This window comes from Pelodiscus sinensis, chromosome 9 (genome assembly GCF_052426305.1).
Source record: "Pelodiscus sinensis isolate ZL-2025 chromosome 9, ASM5242630v1, whole genome shotgun sequence".
Lineage (NCBI taxonomy): Eukaryota > Metazoa > Chordata > Testudines > Trionychidae > Pelodiscus > Pelodiscus sinensis.
The window spans coordinates 26,804,558-26,829,392 of NC_143060.1; the positions used below are offsets into that span (position 1 = coordinate 26,804,558).

General features: G+C 41.0%; 1 protein-coding gene across 4 annotated transcripts in view; it reads right to left on the reverse strand.

Annotated features, from left to right (window-relative positions):
• PIGK (phosphatidylinositol glycan anchor biosynthesis class K) overlaps positions 1–24,835 on the reverse strand; it is a 162,584-nt gene that overhangs the window by 101,952 nt on the left and 35,797 nt on the right. For 3 of the 4 annotated variants that reach the window (XM_089780468.1, XM_075936291.1, XM_089780467.1), the window contains exon 9: positions 14,029–14,201. In XM_089780468.1, coding sequence (XP_089636594.1) covers positions 14,029–14,201 — 173 coding nt within the window. Of the gene's footprint in view, positions 1–5,110; positions 5,332–14,028; positions 14,202–24,835 lie in introns of all 4 variants that reach the window. The other variant, XR_016350258.1, reaches the window with a different exon arrangement.

The following is a 24,835-nucleotide window of genomic DNA, read 5'->3' on the forward strand; positions in this document are numbered from 1 at the left end:
TTTTATATAAACTCTTCTCCTGACATAAAGAAATCACAGACTGATAATACAAAAACTGTTTCCACATTCAGTAGCATTGAGTTAATCCTGTGTATTAGCTCAGAGAACTTCCTAATAATCTGCAATGCTCCTAAGTCCGTTTTTGAAATAAAACACTGATGACGCCTTTTCATGCTTAACAGCACTGCCATCTTCTGGTTCAAATAACCTTCCAGTTCTAATACACAATTACTACTAGAGCTAAGAAGGTTATATAAACCATTTCAATTTTTACTACTAGAGAGACAGAATACTCAAGAATCAGTTTTCCTCTACAAAAAATATATTTTCAATATTTCAGTGTTATTGGCTTATACTGTAAAAGTTTTGGCCTAAAAAGTCTGGGAAATATATTATACAATACAAAATATTTGAGATGGTTGTTCTACATGGAGCACAGACAATGCCCCCAAGTGACAGGCAGGTAACAGAAGTGTACTTTTAAAGGTTTTAACTGCCCTAGTACAAAGTCTTGCCAGGGAATACTACAAATACTAAGGTATTTTGTGGCACTGACAAAGTAATTACTGGCACTAAAAACATCATAGGATTCAAAAAATAATTGGGCATCTCTAGTAAGAACAAGAATGTGCAGAACTACAGAAATAAGAATAAAAAATGTTTTGAATAAATATAAACCCTCCAAATTCTGGACACAGGCCAATCTGGTGGATCTTCAAATCAGACAGTCATGCTCTATATTTAGAAAGGTACGTCCCAAGCACAAGTCAGTTTAACAACCCATCAGTCCCACCAAAGCATGATCACTTTAGAAGCAGGAATAGCAAAGCTGAATATGCAGAAAGAAGAAGAAAGAATAAGGCAAGGAAACACTGAAAAGAGTAAGAGAAATATTAAGCACTGACGTATAGTAAGAACAGACTGACGTATAGTAAGAACAGACCTTCACTTACCTAAATATATTCTCTGTATTTAGGATTGAAAGGATTTAACTGTTATAGGTAAAGTCTGACTTCACCATGCACATGGAAGACAAAAAAAATCCTTTCAGATAGGCAAAGTAAGGAAAATGCTGCTAGAAAGTTTCCAACCTGGGATGCTGCCAATTTGTGTTTTAATGGTTATAAAGCTTCAACTCTGAATCTCATTTCTGTCATTAATTACATGGTTCAACACATACCCCCATAATTTCCTGAAACTATGAATATGTAAGTTTGTGAAAATGCTAAAAAATCCTTAAAAATAAACATAGCTATCAAAATCATAAAAATATAAATAAAAACACTACTTGGATGCTGGTAGAAAGAAAGCTCTCTCTTTGGGGTAATTGCTGGTTTCACTTCACAGAAATCTCAACCCAAGCCAAGTGAAACTTAAAAAGTTATACACATGAGACATCATAGCTGATGCTTAAGGTAAAATTGCCAGCTGTAATCTGGTAGCACAGCTATAGTTAATGAGCTGTTGTGTGACGGTGTAATAAGAGTAACAGCTAAGCAATCATGAAATACAAGGACAAAGTTCCACTGAAGAGTTCTGGCAAAGTAAAAGCAGAAAGGGCGAAGGAATGAGTGGTTTGCCATCTGTATGATCCCAAAATGGAATTTCCTTGAAATACATGACTGCATTTTTATTATTTATTACCTGTCAGGAGTAACCAACATTTAAAATAAAACACCCCTTATCTGTTAGAATTAATTATATGCATTAGACTCTAGCAAGTTTAAATGCAAGAAATAGACCTTTTTTATCCTGACTACTGAAGACTGAATTAGAGACACATCCTCCTCAAGGACCTCCTGAACAATGATAAAGGCTGAGAAAAATGGAACAAGCTTTGTTGGAAGACGCCAGCAATAGGATAGACAGACCATTTGTGCAAATGCACAAAAGGGATACACAGGTAGCTTCTAGCCTAGGTGATGAGGGCGTGCTGATTCCTACGGCATGCCAGCTACAAATTAAAGCTGCCCTTGTCTGGCAAAATCCCTGGGGATGACAGCAGCAAAAACACAGCTTGTACTCCAAAGGATGAAATCCTCTAGGGTTGCAAATGTTTCCACTTACACAATTTGATTACCCCACTATGAGATCTGGGGTAACTTTAAACCAATATTAATTGCAAAAGAAGAAGATGAGTTGAGTAAGGGATGAAGAATCCAGTAGATTTTAATTAGTCCAGTGCACAGCATGTATGGCAGAAATGCAACATGTTAAGTGGGATTTTCACTACCTATGGATATCTGTGAGCCAGAAAAGCTCTTCTGAACAAAATAGCATAGCCCATCAGTATATCTTTTCTGTAGTTAGCCCAAGCTCTCACTCCGATATCATCCTAGCCCCTCCTGCAGTTCACATATGAAGCCTCCCACCTGAGTTAAGTGGGACTAGGCTCTGTTTACATTTGGTCTTATAATCCACCAACTTTTTTGTGGTGAGGGAACAAGCTAAATCATGAGTGCTATTAATCCTCTAATGCAGGAGTGGGCAATAATTTTTGATGAGGGGCCATTCCAAGAATTTGGAAAGTGGTTGAGGGCCGCACTCTTCCATGATATTAATGGAGGTGGTGTGGGGTCTGGGATGGAGGTTGCGTGCAGAAGGGAGCTTGGGGTAAGAGACGGAATTTGGATGAAGGAGGCAATTGTGACCTGGGGCACTGGACTGGGGTGCAAGGGGTTAGATTGTGACCTAGGGCAGGGAATTTGTGTACAGGAGAGGATGCAGGGATTTGGGTTGTGAGCTAGGACAGGAGGGGACTGTAATCTGGGGTAGGAGATTGGGGCACAGGATCTGGGAGGGGATATGGGTGAAGGAGGGGGCAGATACTTGGGGAAGGAAGTGGCTGGGGTGCCACAAGCAGGGTCTGGCCAGGAGACTTACCAGCCAGCAGCCTGTTCCTGATTCAGACTCCCTACCAGCCAATGTTCCCTCTAAGTTACACTGCAGCACAGCTTCACAGGTGATTAATCAGCCCTACCCAGTCAGTCAGCTCCATGCATGGAGCCCTGAGCCTCTGACTGGGAGAGGCTGATTAATCACAGGTGAAGCTGTGCTGCTTGAGGGAACACTGCTGCCTGCTCCTCATCCCCACAGGTGGCAGCCGCCAGAAACCGGACAATGGGATTGTGCTGGGGATAGGAGCAACTCCTAAAGCTTCTCCTCCTCCCTCCAGACTCACAGTTAAAAAAAAATCTGCCCTACAGTTTCTGAGCAGCCTACAGGTGGGATGAGGCAAGCAGGGAGCCTGCCTGGAGCTCCCCGCAGCATCCACGGGCTGGATCCGGTAGCTTGGCAGGCCAGATCCAGCCCATGGGCCAAATTTTGCCCAGGACTGCTCTAATGCCTTCCCAAAATTACCTCCCATATGCGCAGAAGGGAAGACAAGTTTTCCCACAATTCACTGAAAAGACGCAGAGTGGCTCAGTTTACTGCAGCAAGAATTCCAGAGGAATTAAGGTATGTTCCTCTGGAAGTCCTAGCAACATACATAGGTGAGTGCAATGAAAATAAGGACACGTAGTCAGGGTTTTGTGCCCAAACTAACTCTACTGTGAAGACATACCCTATGTAATAAGGTATGAAGTGCTATAAAGTGATAGGTTGGGGTGCCTTCAAAATTGTATTACCATAGGTTACTACATTATACAAAAGAGTTTAAGAGCCACAGCGATTTATTCAGCTCTGTCCAAGCAAACAGCAATGTAAGCTTTGTAACCATATTTTACATTTACTTTGTTCAGTTCACAACCTTCCCTTACTGTCCTTCAATATTAATTATTATGGAAAAAAAACTTTACTAAGATGGACAAAGCTCACCTCCATCTATTATACTGAATCGATGTACACACAGTATTCAAAAATTGTAAGGACCTAAAAACATGATTACATGTATTATTTAATTTGACAAACACACACAACTTTTTCACATAGTCTTTTCTCTCTCTTGCCACCCCAATCCTTTTTTTTTTTTTTTTAATGTTATGGAAGAATACTAAAACAAGGAATAATTAACATGGCTTTAAATGTTTATTTAATATGAAACCAAATAAAAATTAATACTGTACTCTCCCCATCCTTTTGTGTGTGTATTGAAAAACACCCTGTAAGCCAGAAAATGTTTATAGAGTCAAATAATACTGCTAAAAGTTAAAAGGTAACAAGATCTGGAGGCCCCATGCTAGAAGTCTCAGAGCTCTACCTCATCTCACCCTAAAAAATAAGTCCTCCAAGCAGTCTAGAGTGGCTGAAGGGGAGCAGCCAATCAGAAGGGCCACTGTAATGACCACTTATGGACCACATAAAAGGAAGCAGCAGAGGCAAAGCAGTTAGTTGCTGCCCAAAAATGGAAAAGTGAGGCTAGCTGGCTAGAAAAACAGCAGGACTGCAGACAACTCACTGCAGGTAGGACTGAGCCCAGGAAAGGCTGCTAAAGATGGGGAGCCTTTCTGGCTGAAGAGCAGCAGAACCATGGACAGCTCAGTGCAGGCAGGCTGAGCCCAGGGGACCGAGTCCAGAACCTAGCTTACTGGGTGAGGATCCTGGTGATGGACCCTGATGGTCTGGTTGAAGACTGAGCACAGGGAGGACTGCCAAAAGGACACTAACAAAAAGTACCTAAGTGGGCTCATATCGGGTTGTTATAGAGACTGTATACCTCAGAAAGGGGAAAACTTAAAAAAAAAAAAAGGTCTAGTAGTACCTTAAAGACTAACAAAACATGCAGATGGTATCATGAGCTTTCATGGGCAAAACCCACTTCTTCAGCTCAGAAATGGGAGACAGTGTGAGAGACCTGGCCAGAGGGCTGAGTCACTGAAGACTTATTGAAAGACTCACTCAGCCTGTGGGAGTGCCTGCAGGAGATGGGTCCCACCCCATTCAAAACTGAAAGAAAAGCAGTCCCACCTGGTGAGAAAAGAGCACTCAGAGGATGTGGGTGCTGCCCCAATCCAAAGTAAAAAGACCACAGAGACATATTGGCCAGAAAGGGGTGCTTCTGAGATGCAGGTGCCTAAGCCATTACAGTGAGAAACCATGGAAGGAGCTTTGAGTTCCTTTTTTGCTTCATTATTATTTTTGAATTATGTTATTGTACTGGAAGATTTACCTGGAGTTGCTCAGGTCTTTAATTCAAATAAATTTTGTTTTTCTTCACTTAAATCATTGTTCTGGGCTGGAGCTAGGGATGAGAGGTTCAGTATACAGGCTGCTCCAGGGAGAGAGGACAACTCCCGCCTCCTCTCACCTCAGCTGCTTGGGGCCACGGGAGAACCACCTGTCCATTGCTGCTGCAGTTGGCACAACTGGGGAAAGGATCATGTCCCCCAGCTAGGGAAAAAGAGACAAACAGACAAACTCTATGAAATATATAGTAGATAGCTGTCCCTTTCTCCACTCCTGTCCACTGCTGGGCCAATGGGGTTATAATTGTATCAGTCTCCATCTCTGGATGCTTGCTGTTCCCCATGGTCATTCTACAGTGTAGCTTCCTCCTACCAAATCCCTCCCTTTCCATTTTATGAGAAAAAAATTGAATTCCAGGTACATCCCATTGTCTTGGCACACCCAAAACCTTATCTTTCTTTAAGGCATGACAAGGGGAAGCTGCATACCAAATTTTGTGGTCCTATTTCTTACCACTTAGGAGGAGTTCCTGAACAAACGGACTTTCAGACAAATGGGTACCCTGATGCTCACCCTGGGCTCCATGCTGACCTGCTGCTTTGAAATGCCACAGGGAGCACAGGGCCAGCCCATGCTCCCCACAGCACTTTTGCCTTTGAAGTGTAGCAACAGCACTTGGGCTGCTGTACACTTTAAAGGTGGAGGCCCTTACTGACTAATCAAATAGTCAATGCAAATTTAACAACCCTAGTCCCGGGTGGGCATAGGAGGTGACATGCATGCTTGTCCATGGAAGGATGGGCTATATAGGAAGGATGATCTCCACCTAAACCAGGGTGGAACCAGACTGCTGGCACTAAACTTTAAAAAAGCCGTAGAGCAGTTTTTAAACTAAGAGACGGGGGAAAGCCTATTGGTACGGAGATGCACACAAATCAGACAGAGACTTCTCTTAGAGGAAAATCCATTGATAGAGATTCTCTAAGCTGTAGTCAGAAAGAGAGGAGGGGAGAGGACAAACCATGGGCCAGAGCAGACAAACAACCCATATAAAGGAATCCAATGCATCAGGGAAGGGCAGACAAATAAGCAGTGGCAAATTTTTAAAGCACTTCTACACAAATGCTAGAAGTCTGACTAATAAGATGGGTGAACTAGAGTACCTCGTATTAAAGAAGGAGATTGACATAATAGGCATCACTGAAACCTGGTGGAATGAGGGTAATCTGTGGGACACAATCATACTGGGATATAAAATATATCGGAAGGATAGAGCAGGCCGGGTGTGTGGCGGAGTGGCACTGTATGTGAAAGATAATGTAGAATCAAATGAAATAGAAATTTTAAATGAATCAACATGTTCAATAGAATCGCTATGGATAGTAATTCCATGCTCCAATAATAAGAAATTAGCAGTAGGGATATATTATCGACCACCTGACCAGGACAGCGATACTAACATTGAAATGCTGAGGGAGAATAGAGAGGCTACCAAAGTAAAGAACTCTATAATAATGGGTGATTAAAATTATCCCCATATTGACTGGATACATGTCACCTCAGGAAGAGAAGCGGAGATAAAATTTCTCAATGGCTTAAATGACTGCTTCGTGGAGCAGCTGGTACAGGAACCCACAAGGGGAGAGGCAATTCTCGATTTAGTCCTGAATGGAGCGCAGGATCAGGTCCAGGAGATAACCGTTCCAGGACCGCATGGGACTAGTAACCATAATATAACAACATTTAACATTCCTGTGGTGGGAAGAACACCTCAGCAGTCCAGCATTCTGGTATTTAATTTCAAAAACGGGAATTACACAAAAATGAGGAGGTTAGACAGACAGAAATTAAAAGGCACAACGACTAGAGCCAAATCCCTGCAAGCTGCATGGAAACTTTTTAAAGACACCATAATAGAGGCCCAACTTAAATGTATAACTCAAATTAAAAAACATAGCAAGAGACCTAAAAAAGAGTCACCGTGGCTTAACCACCACGTAAAAGAAGCAGTGAGGGACAAAAAGGCATCTTTTAAGAAGTGGAAGTCCAGTCCTAGTGAGATAAAAAGAAAGGAACATAAAAACTGTCAAATCAAGGGTAAAAATGTAATAAGGAAAAAAAGATTTTAAGCAACAGCTAGCCAAAAACTCAAAAAGAAATAACAAAATGTTTTTTAAGTACATTAGAAGCAGGAAGTCTGCTAAAAAACCTGTGGGTCCCCTAGAAGACCAAGATATAAAAGGAGCAATCAAGGACGATAAAGCCATTGCAGAGAAATTAAATGATTTCTTTGCATCAGTCTTCACGGCTGAGGAAGTTAGGGAGATTCCCAAATCTGCACCGTCCTTTGTGGGTGATGAATCTGAGGAACTGTCCCAGATTGAAGTGTCATTAGAGGAGGTTTTGGAACAAATAGAAAAATTTAATGTTAACAAAACTCTGGGACCAGATGGCATTCATCCAAGGGTTCTAAAAGAACTCAAATGGGAAACTGCTGAACTATTATCTGTGGTTCATAACCTATCCTTTAAATTGGCTTCCATACCTAATGACTGGAAGGTAGCCAACGTGACACCAATATCTAAAAAGGGCTCTAGAGGCGATCCTGGCAATTACAGTCCAGTAAGTCTAACTTCAGTACCGGACAAATTAGTCGAAACAATAGTAAAGAATAAAATTGTGAGGCACATAGAAGAACATAATTTGCTGGACAAAAGTCAACATGGTTTCTGTAAAGGGAAATCATGTCTTACTAATCTATTAGAGTTCTTTGAAGGGGTTAACAAACATGCGGACAAGGGGGATCCAGTAGATACAGTATACTTAGATTTTCAGAAAGCCTTTGACAAGGTCCCTCACCAAAGGCTCTTGTGTAAATTACACTGCCATGGGATAAGAGGAAAAGTCCTTTCTTGGATTGAGAACTGATTAAAAGACAGGAAACAAAGGGTAGGAATAAATGGTAAATTTTCAGAATGGAGAGGGGTAACTAGTGGTGTCCCCCAAGGGTCAGTCCTGGGACCAATCTTTGTCAACTTATTCATAAATGATCTGGAGAAAGGGATAAGCAGTGAGGCAGTAAAGTTTGCAGATAATACCAAACTGTTTAGGATAGTCAAGACAGAAGCAGATTGTGAGGAGCTCCAAAAAGATCTCACTAAACTGAGTGATTGGGGAACAAAATGGCAAATGAAATTTAATGTGGATAAGTGTAATGTAATGCACATCGGGGAAAAATAACCCCAACTATACGTTCAGTATGATGGGGGCTAATTTGGCTATGACAAATCAGGAAAGAGATCTTGGAGTTATCATAGCTAGTTCTCTGAAAACTTCCACACAGTGTGCAGCGGCGGTCAAAAAGGCAAATAGGATGCTAGGAATTATTAAGAAAGGGATAGAAAATAAGACACAGAATATCTTACTGCCCCTGTATAAAACTATGGTACCCCCACATCTTGAATACTGTGTACAGATTGGTCTCCTCACCTCAAAAAAGATATTTTGGCCTTGGAAAGGGTTCAGAAAAGGGCAACTAAAATGATTAGGGGTCTGGAACGGGTCCCATATGAAGAGAGGTTAAAGCGACTGGGACTTTTCAGATTAGAAAAGAGGAGACTGAGGGGGGATATGATAGAGGTATATAAAATCATGAGTGGTGCGGAGAGGGCAAATAAAGAAAAGTTATTAGCTCCCATAATAGAAGAACTAGAGGACACCAAATGAAATTAATGGGTAGCAGGTATAAAACTAATAAAAGAAAGTTCTTCTTCACACAGCGTGTAGTCAACCTGTGGAACTCCTTGCCAGAGGAGGCTGTGAAGGCTAGGACTATAACAGAGTTTAAAGAGAAGCTAGATAATTTCATAGAGGTTAGGTCCATAAAAGGCTATTAGGTAGGGGATAGAAATTGTGTCCCTGGCCTCTGTTTGTCAGAGGCTGGAGAAAGATGGCAGGAGACAAATTGCTTGATCGTTGTCTTCGGTCCACCCTCTCTGGGGCACCTGGCACTGGCCACTGTCGGCAGACAGGCTACTGGGCTAGATGGACCTTTGGTCTAACCCAGTATGGCCGTTCTTTATGTTCTTATGTCGAGCACAGGAAGAAATGTTTTTAGCTTCAGCAAATCTGGGTCAGGAATGTACTTATAGTATAGAAGGGGCAGTGTAAGGAGAGATTTGTGGTGAGAAAACTATTTCCATATCATCATCTTCATCACTGGAGAGATCTACAGGCAATAATTGTTTCTGCAGTGCCAGGGTACTTGATGAATGGTCGGTACCGAGAAACGGAAAGTTGAGTGTTGAAGATATTCACAAGTTTCTGTGGTGAGTATACTACAGTGCTTGCTGAACTACATCGAGGTGGCTACATTGCCACAAGCTGTGTCGGTGCTGAGCAAGGTGCAGAATCATGTAGCTGTTCTGCGGTGCTTATGGTCGGTGTGGAAGGAGTTTGAGGTGCTATTTGCAAACTTTGTGATGCAGTTGTGGGAGCGTTCATAACAGGTGATGCTGTAATATGTGAGGCATGCTAATTGAAGCCTGCAACCTCAGCATGGGGTCAGTGTACGCCGTGCTTAATGGTGGTAAGGGCAGTGCCGAAGATACCGGAGTGTCATAAGTGCTCAGGCACACCATCCTTGATGTTGTCAACACCAATTTGGCCAGAGAGTGACACTTCAAAGAAGGGGCGTTATGTGGCACCAAAGAAGTGTGCTTTTTTTACATTTTCTTTTTCCTTTGCAGGCTGAGGAATGTGTGAGGATCAGTCCCTGGATGAGAGGCTGAATGAAGGGATTTTTTAAAAGCGAAATTAGCTTGAGGTGCAGATCCCTGTCCCTGCAAAACTTGTGCCTTCAGCTTGCAGCAGTGGGGGTAGTCATGAAGAACATGAGACTCCCACAAACAGCAGACACACTTAGAATGCCCATCTGATATGGGAATAGCACCATTACAAGCACTACAATGCTTAAATCCTGACAAGCCAGGAATCCTAATTTATTATAATTACCAAAATATAGAGGGAACTGAAGAAAAGCGATAACAACAACAACAACATCAGGAAAAAGAACTCGTAGAAAAACTAAAAGAAAAGGAGAGAAAAAGAACAACTTATCTAACTGTAACTCTAACAAAGATAGATTGCTAAGGAACACTGTAGAGCTCCATCTCTGGCCAGAGACGGTAAGGAGGGGGCCTTCACGTGCGCAGTATCAGGAACGCACGCAACCCAGGCACCACACAGATGCAGCTCCAGGACACTTCTGTAAAAGACTCTACTTAATGGCGCAGAGGCGTACTGCCACCTACAGTGGAGCACTCACAGAGACATCTCTCTCTCTCGAAGATGATGATGATGATCCCTGAAAGATGTGTTCCCATCTCACGTCTTCCTACTTTTTTTATTGTATTTTATTTTAAAAAATTCAGATTTAGCTCATCCAGAAGCCTCTGTAGTGAACAGAGAAGTACTAAGACAAATCTCACATGAAACAAGAGGGAGTAATTTTGAAAAAGGAAAAAGCAAAACCAAAAAAGGCATAAATGCAATTAAAAAAATTTTGTAGGCCACTCTTTAAAAAAAAAAAAAAAGAAAAGAAAAAGAGGGAAAGCAATATTGACAAGGATAAAAATTTGAGTTTTAGTGATGGGCCTGAACCAAAATATCTAGATCTAAATATCCATTAAAGAGACGTGACAAGATTTTGCAATTGGACACAATTTTTAGTTTTCAGTCAATATTTTAAAATACTTTACACAGTAATCAAATGTTGAAATGTCTACAAATTAAAATATATATTATATATTTATGTGAAAATATGTATTACACATTTATAAACATCTGTAGATAACCACCAGAGGGTGCACTAACTCCATAGTGAGTTATTCTTATATTTCTTTGAAAAGTGTTTTCCTCTTAATATTAAAGAAAAATATTATACTTGCTTATATAAATTTTGATCCTTCATAGGTCTTTATTTTAAAAAATGCTTGTGATTGTTTGTTATGCAATTAAAGGAAAAATAAAATGATCTCTTTATTACAGAATTTTAGAGACAAAGGCAAATCCTGGACCTAGAAAGACACTAATGTGATAAAAACAATAGTGAAAAATACCAAAAGAAAACCCTTAGCTAGTCCAAGTAAACATTTGAAAAGCTCTGAATAAATTTTTTATATATAAAGTAATGAGTTCAACAACTTAACTTACCTTTAAAACCAGAGTAAGCACAGAATTAGCCAAAATAACCTCTTGAGGGTCCAAATGTACATTTAACTAAGCTTCATTTCTGTCTAAATTGTATTAGTAAGTGACTTTGGCATCATATTTTTTAAAAAATTGTATTTTTTAGATTTTAATTTCAATGAAACTGACAGTAAACACAGAGGGTTGAAAGCCTGAAGGCATAAATAAATGGCATATGTCAATGATTTTCTTCTCAAAATCTCATATTCACATACCATGAAAAATCTTATTTAGAAATATCCTTCAGACTCAAAGTTTGCTCATGATGCCATCCCTATAAAACAGTACAGACAAAACTATGGCAGTCAATCTAGGGTAGGGGTTTCAAACTTCACTGCATCGCAACTAGGGATGTAAAAGGTTAACCGATTAACCAGTTACCCAGTAAGCATTAGGCTTATCAGAATGCTTCCTTTAGACATATCAGCCATCCATTACTTTGCTGTGTGAAATTAACTAGGAACCAGGCCAAAGTGATGTCTAAAGGTGCAGGGCTTAACTTGAAATTGTGCTACATCAATTGCGCAGCTTATTTCAAAATAGCTTATTCCGAAATTGGAAGCATCTACACAGCACTTGTTTCAAAATAGAACACTCTTTCCTTACTCTTCATACAAGGCAGGTTACAGGAGTCAGAGTAAGAAGCCCTCCAGTTTGACAGTATTTCAACATTATTTTGAAAGAATGGTGCTGTGTAGACATACCCTGAAAGTGCAGGGACTGAAATTACAGGCATACCTAAGAATTCTTTAGAGCCTTAGATTTAGAAATATTTACTCAAATTATCAATTTAAACTGAAAACTAGAAGTCTGTTTTTATCATAATGAAGGGAGGATAAACTACATCCATCAGCTAACACTCCCTGAAGGCCCTCTCTATCTAGAATAATATCATGTATATATACACATAGCATATATCACTCAGCACCCACTTTGGAGCTCAAAATCCCAAACATTATTGCTTTTTTGAGGAACGCTTCTCAGTGACTACATCTGAAGATTTAAAAGCTTTATTTTCAAATAAAATATCATACTAAAAGACAGAGAAGTCAATCCTCTGGGTTTTCAATGGAAAACTAAGCTTAAAAAAGGAGGAATCATATCTACATACACCCCAAAGGAGGGAGTGAGGTTAGTACGAAGAAGGTTTTGCATTCTTCAGGAGAATCCTGAATCCACCACAATTTTATAAAAATAAAGACACATTCTCACCCCAGCCAAGTACAAGGCAGATTGGGCTTCCATGCTAAACAGCTGCTGTTGGGGGTGTCAAAATGCATCAGCATTGTATCAGCTATAAAATTCCTTAACGGCTGGATTCTCTTGTCTGTTAGAATCACTTTGTGCTATGTAGCCCTAAACCAGCCAGCCAGCAGGCTCTTGCTTAGGTGTTCTCTCTGCCAGTGGCTAGATGGAAGAACGAGGCTCTGCTGCCTATCGGACCCCTGCAGCCACTCTATCCCCACATTGCATAAGGGGAAAGTAGAGAATATGTTGGTGTGGTAGGGGAAAAGTGCCACAGAGCAGAGATTCACACTGCTTGACCTGCCAACAATGAAATTAAAGTACTCCTATGCTCATCTAAATCGCACTAGGGCTGAGTAGCCCTGAATCAAGGAGCTGTAGCCCACCCTCCCCCATTTCAGATGGATAATCAAAACTTTACACATTAAAAAATACTTCAAATTAAGGATGTTAAGAGGTGGGCAATGGACTAATCATGTAGTCAATACAATTTGTATTGACTACATGATTAGCTGATAAGGTAAGGGTAGCCCAGCTCCTACTACATTTAAATTGCAGAGCCACAGCAGGGATAGGTCCCAGCCCTGCACAAGCCAAGAGAGCCAGGACTGCTGAGAATCTACATTTTAAATGTAGTAAGAGCCACTTGGTTCCAACGGTTTAAATGTAGTAAGAGCCGCAGCAGTTTCAGATCAGAGTGAGTGGAGACTATTCAGTCCCGGCTCGCACCAGGTCCATGAGCTCCCCCCAACTGTGGTTCTGCATTTTAAGAGCTGCCTCTTACTACATTTAAAATGCAGCACCACAGAGTAGGTAACTCATGAACACGGTGCAAGCCAGAACTGAATAGTCCCAGCTTGTGCCGGTCCAGGACTGCTGCGGTCTACACTTTAATCCAGCTTCCTCCAGCACGGGCTCCTGTCCCTCCCTGCACCACTGCCTCATATACAGAAAATGCGGAGGTGCAGTGATTCTGGACCAGCATGAGCCAGGACAGCTCAGTGCCAGCTCACCCCGGGTCCAGAAGCACCTCTTCACTGCAACCCAGCCGCGTGCAGAGGCTGCTTCACAGAGAGAGGCTGCTTTGTGGCAGCCTCCCCTAATTCCCCCACAGAGGCAGCAGCATGGGGGGGCAGGTAGTACTGGGGTGACAGTGCTAGGGGGAACTGGCTTATAAGCCGCCTACCCTAGCACTGGCTCCTGTTTCCCCCCCTTTGCTGCCTCTCACACAGAGGCAGCTGGGGGAGGGAGAGAGAGTGAGTAGTCGACTACTCAACTCAACTACTTGCTTACATCACTACTGCAAATTCACATATTTCATATGCAATATAAAACTGGTGAATACAGCTACAGTGTATGTCCTTTATTTATGAAGGTATATAAACCAAAATTGAAAAAAATATATACCTGGTTTCAAAGCTAACTAAGTTAGGATCCAGAGCAACGATTTCTGTTGTAATTTCCACCTTTCGAACACTGCCAAAGAAATCTGTTATCAGAACATTCTCAGGATCTCGCTGAAAAAGATTAGTCCGGTGTCCAGGTGTTGAAACACACAAACTTTTAGGGCACACCTGAAACTAAACATAAAAAGGACAGTTACATTAGTAAATTAATCTCTGTAAGAATCTGCCAGAATTTTATTAGGAAAGGAGAGACAACCACTAAACAAAAATCAGTATTGATTTCACTGGTATCAGTTAACACATGCAATGATTTTCCACACTTAAAAAAGGTGATTTAACTAGAGAACTAAGAAGTGCCATTTTGGCAGGATTATGCATTTAGAAAACTCTTCTCTTGATGTGCATACAACTCCCATTAACTCAAATGATAAATTAATATTAAAGAGGAGTTATGTGCAACTCTTCTGGGAAAAAACAATACATTCATCAGAACAAGCTGTTTATCAATGTAGATGAGGCAGGTTGATCAAAGGGAGGCATGTGAGACTGGATAAGTACTCGCACACTCTTGGAAAGTCTACTCAGTAGCTAATTAAGAAGGCTGCAAAAATGAACCAAGAATCTGGTTTTTTTAAATAGGTCCAAAGGAGACAAAATCTCATCAGTTGTTTCTCTTCTACAGTCTGTAAATTAACTATGAATTAAAATGGTCACATTAAAAATAATGTAGATTTATTTTAAGTTAGTGTAGATGTATCTGCAGCTCACACAGCATGTTACCCAACAGATCTGTTCCTTCACTATGTGGAATTCCAAAATACAGCACTAACACTCCTATAAGGACACAGACCATTGAGGGAAGCAGAATGTAATAAACTGACCTAGGTTTTCCTTACATCCGAAAAAAATCAGTATTACAAAGAATTTGCATAGGGCAGGTAGGCATCAGGGGAGATAAACTCAACCTGAAACACTAGTTAGCTGTAAAAGGAAACAATTTTACTAAATAAATAATACAAGATATATGGTTCTAGCAATCTCTGAAAGCAGGGACACAAAAGGGATTATATGCATCGTTGCTGTCTGTCCACTCCCTTGCCTCAACTCTCCAATTTCTGTAATTCTATAAAAATGACTTTTCAGATCTAGACATATACCTTCTTTCCAAAACCTTAAAAAATCCTCTTAAATCCATGGTCTAAACCAGGGCCATATTCCCATTCAAATTACTGCACTAGAGTATCTCCAAAGCTCACTTATGTATGTGGGAACACTTTCTAATTTCTACTGGCCAGGGATGGTGGGCTACTTCCCAGTCCAGAAGCCACTTGACCATAAATTAAACACACAACATTATTAGAATTGGGGAGGACTCTGGCTATAATTCTTACTGCTGGGCCATGTACCCAAATTACAATCCTTCAAAACCCAGAAAGAACAACAAATGCAATCCAAGACCATTCCCCTACCATCGCTTAAGGAAAGCACACATCTAGTAGTCTACAGCAAGTGTGAAATGTTGGAGACTCCCACACCTGGATACAGCATTGAGCAGTTCAGGAATAATACTTTCATTTATACACCAAGTTCTATCCCAGAGCTTTAATATTAAGTATTATTATTATTCCACCTGTAAAATGAAGATATTGACAAAATAAAAATTACTTGTTTATGGCAACACAGCAAGTCAGAAGCACATTTGTGAAAATGCCACCACTCTCCTGATTCTCAATGTTCCACTCCACAGTTGGGATGTTAAATTTAGTTGAATCAACTAATCAGCTAGTTGATGGATTTTCCATCGACTAATCCATTAGTCAATAAGTGGGGGAGCTACATCAGGTTTAGCTCCTGGCCCAAGAGCTAACCCCAGTGGGGTTCTGCCTTTTAAATGTATTAAGAGCCTGTCAGCTCTTAATACATTTAAAAGACTAAAGCACAGCAGGAGGGACCCAGCACAAGCAGGGACCGCTGATTCCCATCTTGTGTAGGGTTCTCCCTGCTGCACACCACACTTTTAAATGTATTAAGATCCTGCCTCTAATAGAGGCAGCAAGGGGGGGAGCAATTAGTTGAGGGACTAGTGGACTATCAGATAAGCTTTTGCTTATCAGTTAGTCAATCACATCCCTACTCCACAGTAGGGATGTTAAGTAGCAATTGCTAGTCGATAAGTACTTCCATGTTCCACCTTTGAAACATACAAGATCCCCAGCGCTGGAACACCATATGGCACCTAGGGCCAGCGGGAAGTCCCCTGCTGACCCCAGGCTCCATGCTGTGTTTCCTCTTTGAAATGCACAAGAGCCCCCGCTGAGGACTCTTGTACATTTGAAAGCTGCCACGCCACGTGGAGCCCAGGGTCAGCTGGGGAGTCCCCAAATGATCCCAGGCTCCACACAGCACTTTGAAATGCCATGAGGAGCCTAACGCTGGCACTGCCACTTTTAAGTATCCCCTCCTTTGTTTATTGGATAGTCGACAAGTCTTTTACATACCTATTCCACAATAGATATTGCTGATATGGATTTTAAAATGTTTACACTCAGGTAAACTTGTAACCACTGAAAATGTCAGTGGTTACACGGGGGAAAGAGGGACTGTGGCTCCCCAGCAGCCAGTGTGCACAGGAACATGGCTTAAAAGCACACCAACTCCTGCCTGCCTCACAGAGCAACTGCCTCTGTATCAGACTGTATCAGAGGCAGCAGCGTGGGGGGCAGGAGGCTCTATTGGAGCTGGTATGCACAGAAAGCCAGCCTGATACAAAGGCTCACAGGCCTAGGCTCATCAGTTAACTGTATACACAGTTTCACTTTCACATCCCTACTTGCTGCCTCTGATAGGACATAGAAAATACAAAACCAAACAGAGGAGTAGGAGGTGGAAACAGTTCTTTAGTTACAGGAAGCAAAAGAGCAAAACATTCCTCCAATTACTGGCTCTCCCTTTTAAGGATGGTAACAAACTACCAGGCAGCTGGACTAATATTGTTTCTGCCCACTGGAATATTGTTAGGTACCAGAAACTAGATGACGCTGGCTATTATCAATTGCTTGTATTACCCTTGAAATAACCGAGTGTTTGAACTAAATATCATATTTAAAAAATAGGAGAAACATTAGTAGCATTTCCTATGTACCTGGTGTGACATCTTATACCTTGGGAGAGCACCCTGTAATCTCCATATTCCTAATGTGTATATAATTTTATACTGCATAAAAAGCATACCATGTAAGGTATCAGGGGAAAGGTTATGATCTGACAAAAGCCATTTTTCTATCTGTATGTTACTGTATACTCTTACTGTTCTCAATGCATATGAAATTATAAGAATTGTGTTTTTTTCACTAAAATATGCTATGGGTTTCTAAGGTGCCCAGATAACAGCTCTATAAGGACAATGACAAGGGAGGTAGCCAACACCCAGCTGGGTGCTGTTTAACAAACATCGCCAGCCACTGTCTAGCAAGGGAGCCTCAATTTGATGACACACCTGCATGAACTGAGAGAATTGCTTAGGGACTCAGCAATGCCCTCCAAGCATGCCTGGACTTCTCCAAGGATATAAAAACCCAACACAGGGGCCTATGCTTTGCCTTTTACCCTTCACCCACCTATGCTACAAGCAACCAGGACGATGAAAATAGAAGATTTCAACTGAGGGTAGCGACCCAGATTTCAAGAGTGAAATCTTTGTACTATAGACTGCTATAATCAGTAGGGTGAGAAAAACTGCTTTATCTAGCTATTGATTTCAAAAAGTTAGCCATCCTTTTTACGTGACAAACCTAACGAATTATCCCAGAATGAGGTGTCAGTAGAGGAAGTTTTGGAATAACTTAATAAATTAAACAGTAATAAGTCACCCGAACCAGATGGTATTCACCAAGAGTTCTGAAAGAACTCAAATGTGAAAATGCAGAATTACCAACTGTGGTTTGTAACCTATTGTTTAAATCAGCTTCTACACCAAATTACTTGAGAATAGCTGATGTGACACCAATTTTTAAAAAGGCTAGTAAGTCTAACTTCAGTACTGGGCAAATTGGTTGAAACTATAGTAAAGGACTAAATTGTCAGATACACAGATGAACATAATTTGTCGGGAAAGAGTCAACATGGTTTTTGCAAAGGGAAATCATGTTTCACAAATCTACTAGAATTCTTTGAGGTGGTCAAGAAGTGAACCCAGTGGATATATATACTAAGATTTCCAAAAAGCCTCTTACAAGGTCCCTCACCAAAAGTTCTTAAGCAAAGTGAGCTACCATGGGATAACAGTGAAAGTCCTCTCATGGATAAGCAACTGCTTAAAAGATAAGAAACAAAGGGTAAGAATAAATGGTCAGTTTTCAGAATGGAGAGAGGTAACGAGTGGTGTCCCCCAGGGATTTGTACTAGGACCAATCCTATTCAACAAATTTATAAATGATCTGGAGAAAGGTGTAAATAGTGAGGTGGCAAAACCTGCAGATGACAAAAAACTGCTGAAAGCAGACTGTGAAGAGTTTCAAAAGGATCTCACAAAACTAGGTAACTGGCCAACAAAATGGCAGATGAAAATCAATGTTGATAAATGCAAGGTAATGCATAATGGAAACAGAATCCCAATGTATGTATAAAATAATGGGAAGAGGGTGTAAATTAGCTGTTACCACTCAAGAGAGAAATCTTGGAATCTTTGTGGATAGTTCTCTGAAAATATAAAAGCAAATAATGTTAGGAATCATTAAGAAAGGGATAGAGAATAAGCTAGAGAATATCTTATTGCCTCTATATAAATCCATGGCATGCCCACATCTTGAATACTGTGTACAGATGTGGTCACCACAGCTCAAGAAAAACATCTTGCATAAGGAAAAGTTCAGTAAAAGGCAACAAAAATCATTAGGTGTATGAAATGGCTGCTATATGATGAGAGATTAATAAAACTGGGACTTTTCAGCTTGGAAAAGAGATGATTGGGGGTCTAGGACAGAAGGTCATGAGTTTAAACTTCATGTTTATATTTTATTTTATTTTGCTAGCTACTCTGATTTTTTGCCTATCACTACTATTTATCTTGACCCATGAGTTTGCCTGAAGTGTTTGGTAAATTTGCTCAGGGGTTCTACAGAGGCTGGTGTTTACCCACTTCCCATTGATAAAGTGGTGAACCAATTCATAAATTAGATGGTATATTCCTGAGGTACAATGCTGGGAGCTGGGGGAATTTGGCTGTGGTGCTTTTCTCTGTGTGATTCATGAGTGGCTCTGAAAGCATACATGCAATCTAACTGGGCACGGGGTAACTACATGTGGTTATGCTTAGGGATAACAGCATATAAAGGGGCTGCTGCTGGTCAATAAGAAAGCATTGTGAGAGAGAGCCCACGATGAAGAAAGTTAAGGGGACACAGCAGACCCACAGTCATAGGGTGCACCCCAGAGATTCCATCACATCTGGCACAAAATGTTCAAGAAGCCAAACAACTGTCCAGGGCATCACCATAACACAGCTTATACAGCATGATGTAGCATCAAAGTGGTCCATTTGATTAAATATTTTCATTAAAAAAAAATCAGAGAAAGCAAACTTCTTTACCGAATAGCTCCCTATACCTATGTCTATTCCACCATATTAACACTTGCGGTCCATACTGGTTATTCAATGGGTATCAGCTTGGAAGATTACATTTTTTTATAGTCATGGCACTTGCATTGAACTGTGCTATTCTGCAGCTCTTTGTTAACTAACCAACTTTGGATCCCACCAATGTCCTACTCATTCTTCAAAGCATTTTGCCTTTTCACACACACAACCCCCTGTTTACTGTTCCAACTTCACAGTACAGTAGCACAAGAAAGTGATCAGAAGCAAGAGACAAGTTTAGTTTTCTATGGTTGTTCTTATCCATCATCAACAGTTCTGGAACTGGGAAGACGCACACTAGCCCTAAAGGTGGACACATGGATTAATTTGGCTGTAAATCTTCAGATGAGTTGAGTGCACAAGAGACTTCCTCTACAGCCATATTGAAATCACAACTTCTTAAAAGAGAAAGTTTGGTCATTTTCCTTCACTGTTGGCTCCTCCAAAATCACAACCTTAAAAAGCTAAAATCATTAAAGTTCATAAATGTCCAAAATATTATACCGTAGCTATGTTATTATGCCACTGCACTGATTAGGAATATTATAAAACATTGACCGACCTAACAATTTTGTATGTCTGTAATGTCAACACCATCATGAATGAAGGCATATAAATGATTCACAAACTACCAATGACTTTTCAAAGCACATCACCCATAACTTTTATCTATCCGTTCCCAATTGAATTTTAAACCTTGCACCAAAGGTTTTTGATTGAAGTTGACTCTGTTGCAAAAAGCTTCAAAGAACTCAGAGCAAAAGCTACTAACCAATTCTTCTTTATGTTAACTACTAAAGGCACACAATGACAAGAGTTCTTTTATCTGAAAGCCCCTTGATCTACTACTCTCTTATTGATAAAACTGTCATGACAAATTTTATTTTATTCATATGAAATTGCCAACTTAAAAAATCCTCCCTATCTTTCAATGGATACATTCTAAGACACAATGAAAACTGGTATAATATGTGTAAGGAAGAGACTTTGAAACACTTATCTTGAAAAACCCAAGACCCGCCTTCTTTAGGGTCAACTTTTATCACAAGCCCAGAGCAAAGGGTGTTGTGATAACTGTGCTGCTCCAGGAATTTCTCAGGAAGCACTCTGCAACTCTGAGAGCATCCCTTCTCCATCTAGCTCTCAAAACCTTACTCCATCATGCTAATGTACCTATGTTAGGCCTGTAGGCACCAATAAAATCATGAGATTTAGACACTAGGGCTACATCCACACAGCTTCCCTATTCCGCAAACGCCTATGCAAATGAAGCATGGATTAGCATCTTGCCGCACTTTTTGTATAATTAATTAGGAGCCATTTTTGCACAAGAGGTTTTTGCACAAAAAGGTGCTGTCTACACAGCACCTTTTTGCGCAAAAAACCCCTCTTGTGCAAGAGCCGTTCTTTCCTGAAAAAATGAGGAAGAACAGCTCTTGAGCAAGAGGGGTTTTTTCCACAAGAAGGGCTACTAATTCATTATTCGAATGAAGTCCAGCAATATGCTAATTCGCACTTCATTTGCATAAGCTTTTGTGGAAGAGGGAAGCTGTGTAGACATAGCCTAACAGAAAATAACAATTTGCCCCACGCAGGATTAAAGTGAAGGTAACTACACAGAATAAGTAATTACCAATTCAATGATTTCATTGATCTGCTAACCTGAAGAACATATTTTGCTTCAATAATCGCATATTTTATTTCAATCCATTGTATCAACATTCACTTCTATCTGCTACAATACAGTTGTTTTTAAACCATGAGAAGAGTTTTGTTCAGCTAAGTATAGATGGCAAAACCATGTTATTCCTTTTTAGGTTTGATATCAATCTTGACTATCAAGACGAAAGTGTCAGGAATGCTCAACAAAATAATGCTTGCAAAATTCTCAGGAGGAGGAGAAGGAGATGGTGGTAAGTGTTGGGTTAGCTCGCTTTGCTATACTCATTAACTGCCAAGCAAAAGCACCTACGGCCAAATAATTATTAAAATTAATGTTGGGAACACTGAAGTATATCACTTCAGCCTAATCTGTTACACTTCATCATGCATAAACATGTTGAAAAATTGGACGTTACAAAGAAGGGGCACAAAAAAGATTAGAAGGCTAAAGGAAAAAAGTGTCACAGCGAGAGACTTCAGGAGCTCAATCTGTTTAGTTTATAAACAATCAGACAAAGATAAATGACTGCAACACAAGTACATTTTTGTGAAGAAAATAGCAAGAATAACATAGCTCTTTACTCTAGTGACCAAAGGCATAACACAAGCTAGATGCCAATAAAATTCAAGTGCTCCCAATTCCTCCTTCTATTGTTTGCATCAACCTCTGATGGAGGCACCTAGACTGACTCCTGCTCATTTTAGCCCTAGGTTCTTCCTGTCCAAAGGGACACAAAGTGATTCAACTCTCACTCCTCTAGTACTCGCCTTGTGCAGTAAAAATGATCCTTCAGATGTGTGTCCCTGTGAGTGCTCCACTAGGTGTTGGTGCATTCTTGAGCTGGCGATCAAATGTTTTTCTGCTAGCAGTGTCTTGCCGTGCCACCCATGCACAGTGGCTGCCTCATGCCATTGTGTCTGTTGACTATGTGCACAGCGTGTGTGCACTGATGTAGCCAGACAGAGCTCCCCCGCCCCCGGTCATATCCATCTTGCTTACCCCTCTGAGGTGCCTGGGGCACACAGGACACAGAGAGCAATAAAATCAGCATAGTCTTTGATGCCTTGACAGAGGCCTGGATATGCTGGCTCATCGTGACCCTGGATAACTGTAAACATAGATATGAGAGGGTGATCAAGCCAATCGCTGACCAGAGGCTGCGAAACTGCTCTTGGCTGGCACCTATGTTGATACAATCACACAACCGTCCCTGAGAGAGGAATCTCCCGCTGACTAAAGAATGTCCAGAACTCCCAATTTAGTTCTCTCTCTTACAAGTGTAAATTAAGATCACAACTCCCTTGTAAGAACTGGCATCACAAAGACAAACCAGCACAATTTGGCACCACAGATAAAAAAGGAGAATACGTGACCCTACGGGTATAAAGATGAGCCCAGCAGCACACTCACTCTGAGTGTCAATCTACCTCCTGGTCGGATTAGATAATTGCCTCCCGAGGTCCACATGGGGATGCCCAGCCTCGTATTCGTCTTTCCCGAGGAACTGAGTGACCAATCCTGGCCTGACACGCTGGAATCGAGAGACGCAGAAGGGGTAAAAATTGTACCCATATGTGTCCTTTTGTTTTAGTGCATGCATAGAATTAGAGCTCTTTAAAGATTAAGCTGTCACTTGGTCCGTTATTTCTATCTTCCTTTTCCTTTGTAATCATTTTAAGACCTGTATTTGCTAGCAGTTAAGAAGTAGAACAATAGCCATCGTAACTATATGCTTTATAAGTCTCTTTAATAAACCTACAACTGTTTAAGCTTTAACCTGACTCCTTCTGTTGCTGTAACAGAACCAGACACAATAAAAAGAACTCTAGCCAGTCAAAGGGGTAGTCGCAGTGAGAGCTGGACGTTGGGATTCTACCGCCTCCACAGGGAAGACCCTTGGAGGCACTTGTCAGCCTCCCCTGGCTGCCCGCTGCGAAGGGATTCTTGTCCTAGCAGCTAAAGATTCGGGTGTAATAAGCTCTCTCTGCACCAACTTGGGGCACCCGTCAGCCTCTACTGGCTGCCCGCTGCGAAGGGACCCTGTCCTAGCAGTTGAAGACTCGGGTGTAATAGGGCTCACAGACCACACACTACCCCAGCCACCGGCTGACAACTGCATGAACTCGGTTCCTTCTCTACCAAGGAATCTCTATCAGACTACAAAGCTAGTAGTAGATAGTGGCGCACTCATACGGACACATCTCAAAGAACCATCGTTACTGCACAAGGTGAGTAATTTCCTCCTCTCCTTCGAGTGGAGTTCCCTGTGACTATAAAGCAGTGTCCATTTTAGGCGGTGGTAGACTTTGGAATTGCAACTGTGAAGTAGCACAAACAGCGAAGCCCATAATGGTATGGGTTGCAAGGCATAGTGTTGGGTGAATGTGTGTTGAAATGACCAAGTTGCCACTCTTCAAATGTCCACAGGAGTAACATTATGGAGAAAGGCTGTTGAGGCAGCCATCACCCAAGTTGAACGCGCTGCGACCCTTTGTTGGGGACGCTTGTTGTGGAGAGTGTAGCATGTATGGATGATGATATCCATTTAGAAATATTCTGTGAAAAGACCACTGAGCCCTAGGACCAGTCCGCCATAGAAACAAAGAGCCTTGTGAAGTTGTGAAAGGGTTTAGCTCTATCCAAATAAAAGGTGACCATGCACCACATGTCTAGGGTGTGGAAAGCAGCTTCCGTAGTGGAGTTATGTGGTTTAGGAAAGAACACAGGAAGATGTATGGACTCATTAATGTGGAAGGTAGAAACGACCTTAGGTAAAAACTTGGGATGTGGTCATAGTAAATTTTTCCCTGGGAAAAAACAGTATAAGGGGGATCTGATTTCAGGGATGCAATTTCCCCAACATGTCTGGCAGATGTGATGGCCAACAAGAATGCCATCTTCATTGACATGTAAGAAAGGGAACTGGTGGCCAAAGATTCAAATGAAGGTTTTATAAGAGTGTGGAAGACACAGGATAGAGCCCATGGTGGTGTGTGGGTGCACTTATTTATTTATAATATTTTACCCCGCCTGTCTATTTAAAATATCCGAGGCGGCTTACAAAATTTTTAACACATAAATAAATAATATAAATAATATAAATATACATATAAATAAAAACAAACATAAAGTAAAATAGTCCTCAGCTATAGAAGAACTCGTTCATGACCACAGTAAGACTTCAGGCAACTGGCAGATTCTTCAAACATCATTTTCCCTTTTGAAAGTGATTTCTCTCCATCTTAGATTGGCATAACACCTGTGTAACTCCAATAACTTCAACACAGGGTATGATTCATCTCTCAGTAGTATCTCCTTTGAAGTCAATGACGTTATGTCACTTGGAAAAACAGCATAAGAGTGATGGAGTTGGACTTTATGTTTCCAGTACCTGGGATGGTCTCTATAGAATCAATCAACACAGAGGAAGTACCACCAACTTCTGCTTTGGCCATATGTCAAGGTATAGCTTGTGAAGTCCAGTAAGGAAGAGCTTAGTGATGGGGTGAG